The 3,950-nt window shown below is 46.9% G+C and overlaps 1 protein-coding gene across 1 annotated transcript; it reads left to right on the plus strand.

Moving 5' to 3' along the window:
• Positions 1-2,219: 2,219 nt before the first annotated feature.
• LOC105047188 (chlorophyll a-b binding protein 21, chloroplastic) lies at positions 2,220-3,219 on the plus strand. Its single transcript, XM_010926004.3, has one exon. The coding sequence runs from the start codon at positions 2,302-2,304 to the stop codon at positions 3,094-3,096; it is 795 nt and encodes a 264-aa protein (XP_010924306.1). The 5' UTR covers positions 2,220-2,301; the 3' UTR covers positions 3,097-3,219.
• Positions 3,220-3,950: the final 731 nt, after the last annotated feature.

The following is a 3,950-nucleotide window of genomic DNA, read 5'->3' on the forward strand; positions in this document are numbered from 1 at the left end:
TCTTTGGATGCTCACCAAAACCTTGCACGTGCCTCCATTGCTCTCGTGTTTCGTTGCTTCGAGGCTTCACAAGAGCTTCAGTTCCCTGCTTTTGTACGGCTGTACACACCACTGCTTTGGAAACCGAGGAACAGAGAAACTCCAACAAGTAAAAATTTCTCCGTCAAACATTCCTTGTTATCTTGAATCTGGTCCAGTAGAAAAATGGATGCTCTTCCTCAATGGCATCAGAAGAGCCAACTCTTTGTACGAGCTCTGAGGTATGAATTTTAATGTGGAGACATTTGACGCTTTCTTATGTGGGTAAACACGGCGTGCCCAGCACATAAGTCGGCAAAATTTGGGGTGCCCAGTATTCCAGCGGCCAGTTATCTGGGCCTATGGGCCTAGGAAGTGAAGAGGGGCACATGGAATTTCGTTGTCTCTAATATATGACCATGTGTGCATATAGAAAACCCCAGTTTACGGGCTGTCTGAGGGTATGGAGTAAACATTGACCTAATTCTAACCGGAGGTATCTTTGCTAGCTGATAGAGATGGTTGCTTTAATGGTTGTTAGAAGTGACTAATGAGATTATCCTATGGTTGGGCATTCCTCATCCACTTTCTTCCCACCTATTCATAATTGAATTAACGTTTAGGTTACTAGACTAGGCCTAATTGGGAATTTAAGCAACAAGTTATTTGGGCATATGGGCCTAAGGAGTGAACATTTGATTTACACGTCTAATGGCATAACTGCTTGTAAGACAGCAACAGTTGGTAGGTTGTCTCTAACATACGATCATGTCTGCACATAGCAAATCCAAGTTAAAGAGCTATTCTAGGGTATAAATGCCGCCCTAATTTTAAACAGAGGTTTCTTCGCTAGCTAATAGAGGTGGCTCTTTTAATGGTTGTTAGAAGTGACTAATGAGATTATCCTATAGGTGGGCATCCCTCGACCATTTTCTCAATTGAACTTGGATGCGATTTATCCAGGAGAGTTGAACTCTAGAATAAAAATGAGAATGTGTGGCTTTCATTATAGCCATTTAGTTGAAGAGAATTTTATTCACATTCCAATTTTAGAGAAGAATGAGAATATACTCTAATTTATCAAAAACTCAATCCTTATCCTCCTCTAGTATTTAAATTTTATTTTAATTTTGATTTCGATTCTGATCATGAACCAAACACGTTGAGGAATATAGCTATTTTGATTTTCATTCCAATCTATTTCCATTCTGATTCCGATCACAAACGAAACACGTCCTAATGTTTAGATTACTAGAACTAGGCCTAATTGGGTATTAAAATTGAGTTTATTTCAAAACCAGGCTCAGCCAACTCAATATAGAACCTCCACCTCAAGTTGGGTGCTACTGATCGGATACCAGTAATCAGGCAATAGTGGAGTTCTATTGGCCCAAAATCCTAATTAGGTCCTCTAACATAAATCTCACGGAGTATAATATAAGAATTTGCTGTCCATCTCACTCGTCTGCCCTCCACGCATTTGTCTTCTATACCTCTTTTTGTAGCTGAATTAGAAAAGGCTCCGCACAATCTACATAGGTATTTGGAGCCTAAAGAATAGATAAGGGAACCACCACTGGCCCATGTTAGCCTTGCTACTGTTTTTAAGGTGCTGGTGACTCATAAAGCATGCTTGGGCTATAAGGCGAGTCATGCTTGGTCCACGGGAGAAGTGAAATATAAGGACGTAATCCAGCTTATTCCACGTCATTCCTCCTCCTCCGCTATGAAACTCAAACAAGAATTCAAAATTAACTCACCCATGCACCGACTCAAATTGGTTTGGAGGTAGATGATGGCTTCCACTACAAATACTTTGTCGTACATCCATAACCTTTTAACCAGCTGTTCGACAAAAATCAGAAGATATCTAAATAAAAACGGAAAAAAAATAAAGAAATCAGGAAGAAAATATGTGTCACCCTAATTGACACGTGGATCCCAACCCAAAGGCGTCACCTCACGGGAAGAAAATCTGGGATAACCCAATCACAGCACGTAAATGAGATTCGTAGCCAAAAAAACCACGCCCAAAGAATCTTAAACCGTAGTGGCTGCGGGCGTGCCAACCGTTCGACCATAAGCCTCACCTTGAAACCCATCAACCAATCAAACGAAAGATTTAGATTCCCTTGGATAAGGACTCAACCCACTTGACCTCCTCTCCAATTTCCCTCCTCTTATTAAGTACCCATCGGACCCAACCCTTCCCTCAGAGCACCTTCCAACCACTTCCATCATCACCCTTTCTCCTACCTCGGAGGCGTCACATAGTCCTTCTCAATGGCTGCCACCATGGCCCTCTCCTCCCCCTCCCTCGCCGGGAAGGCGGTGAAGCTCGCCCCCTCGACCTCCCCTATCCTTGGCGAGGGCAGGGTCACCATGAGGAAGACCGTCGGCAAGCCCGTCTCCTCCGGCAGCCCATGGTACGGTCCGGACCGTGTCAAGTATCTCGGCCCCTTCTCCGGCGAGCCCCCATCCTATCTGACTGGCGAATTCCCCGGCGACTACGGGTGGGACACCGCCGGCCTCTCGGCCGACCCCGAGACCTTTGCCAAGAACCGCGAGCTCGAGGTGATCCACTGCAGGTGGGCCATGCTCGGCGCCCTCGGCTGCGTCTTCCCCGAGCTGCTGGCCCGCAACGGGGTCAAGTTCGGCGAGGCCGTGTGGTTCAAGGCCGGAGCCCAGATCTTCAGCGAGGGTGGTTTGGACTACTTGGGCAACCCAAGCCTGATCCATGCTCAGAGCATTCTGGCCATCTGGGCCTGCCAAGTTGTATTGATGGGCGCCGTCGAGGGGTACCGCGTCGCCGGTGGGCCGCTAGGTGAGGTCACCGACCCGCTATATCCCGGTGGGAGCTTCGATCCCTTGGGGTTGGCCGATGACCCGGAGGCTTTCGCTGAACTTAAAGTGAAGGAGATCAAGAACGGCAGACTGGCCATGTTCTCCATGTTCGGGTTCTTTGTTCAGGCTATCGTCACTGGCAAGGGTCCGTTGGAGAACCTGGCCGACCACCTTGCGGATCCTGTTAACAACAATGCTTGGGCCTACGCCACCAACTTCGTGCCCGGAAAGTGAGGGAATATCCTTTGGTGGGAGAAGAAAGTCTTCGTCTGTTGGGTTTTTTTTTGGAAATTAAGATTGCTGGTGTGATGTACCATATTATTCCTGTGCAACATTGCATGTGCTTGTTCTTGATCACATCTATCTTATGTTCTTCTTTTCTTTTGTCTCCTTTTCTAGTATGTTTTGATAAAGATTGGTAGCTACTCAGTGCCCCAAATCCAATTCCTTCCGGATCTAGGTAAGTCAAAACTTAATTACCTATGCCAAGGCCTGCAGTGAGTGAAGCTTTATAGATTCATCGCACATAAAGTATCATTCATATAGGCTTTGCCCATCATGGAACCCCTTGATTGCGGGGATTGGACTTCTCAAATCCGAGAGAACTAGAGGGGATCTGAACCCGCATAATTTATTTTCATGGGGCTAGAGACGACTATAACTTACCTTGTTCTTAGCCTGCTCCGCCCGGACTGAGCTGGGCCAGGGCTGGACTTATGGGCTTAGGCTTGGCCCTTAAACGTTAGGCCCGCATTGCCTTAGTCTTGATCTAGGAAGGCCCTAACCTAGCCTACAGCCCATTATCTTCCGTGATGGAGCTCTGAGGACTGCGATATTCTGATCTCCTCTTCCAGAGATACTGGAAGAGGAGATGGCATGCATCCTTCCCTTCCTCACCACCACCAATGGGTAGCAAGCAGGCAGAGGAAAGGAGATGGTGGGTGGTGCACGAGAGGAGGTGACGGAAAGCAGCCAATGCGAGGAGAGAGGACGGTGGGTTGCGACTTGCGGGTACCGGGTGAGCCAAGGGAATAGGGGCCTCATTTTATTTTTCTTATTTTTCTTTTGGTTTTTTAAGAAGTACGGTG

The sequence above is a fragment of the Elaeis guineensis genome, chromosome 6, assembly GCF_000442705.2.
Source record: "Elaeis guineensis isolate ETL-2024a chromosome 6, EG11, whole genome shotgun sequence".
NCBI classification, from domain to species: domain Eukaryota; kingdom Viridiplantae; phylum Streptophyta; class Magnoliopsida; order Arecales; family Arecaceae; genus Elaeis; species Elaeis guineensis.

Bases quoted from the DNA above. Each gene is read 5' to 3' on its own strand.
- LOC105047188 (XM_010926004.3), top strand. From the start codon at position 2,302: ATGGCTGCCACCATGGCCCTCTCCTCCCCCTCCCTCGCCGGGAAGGCG.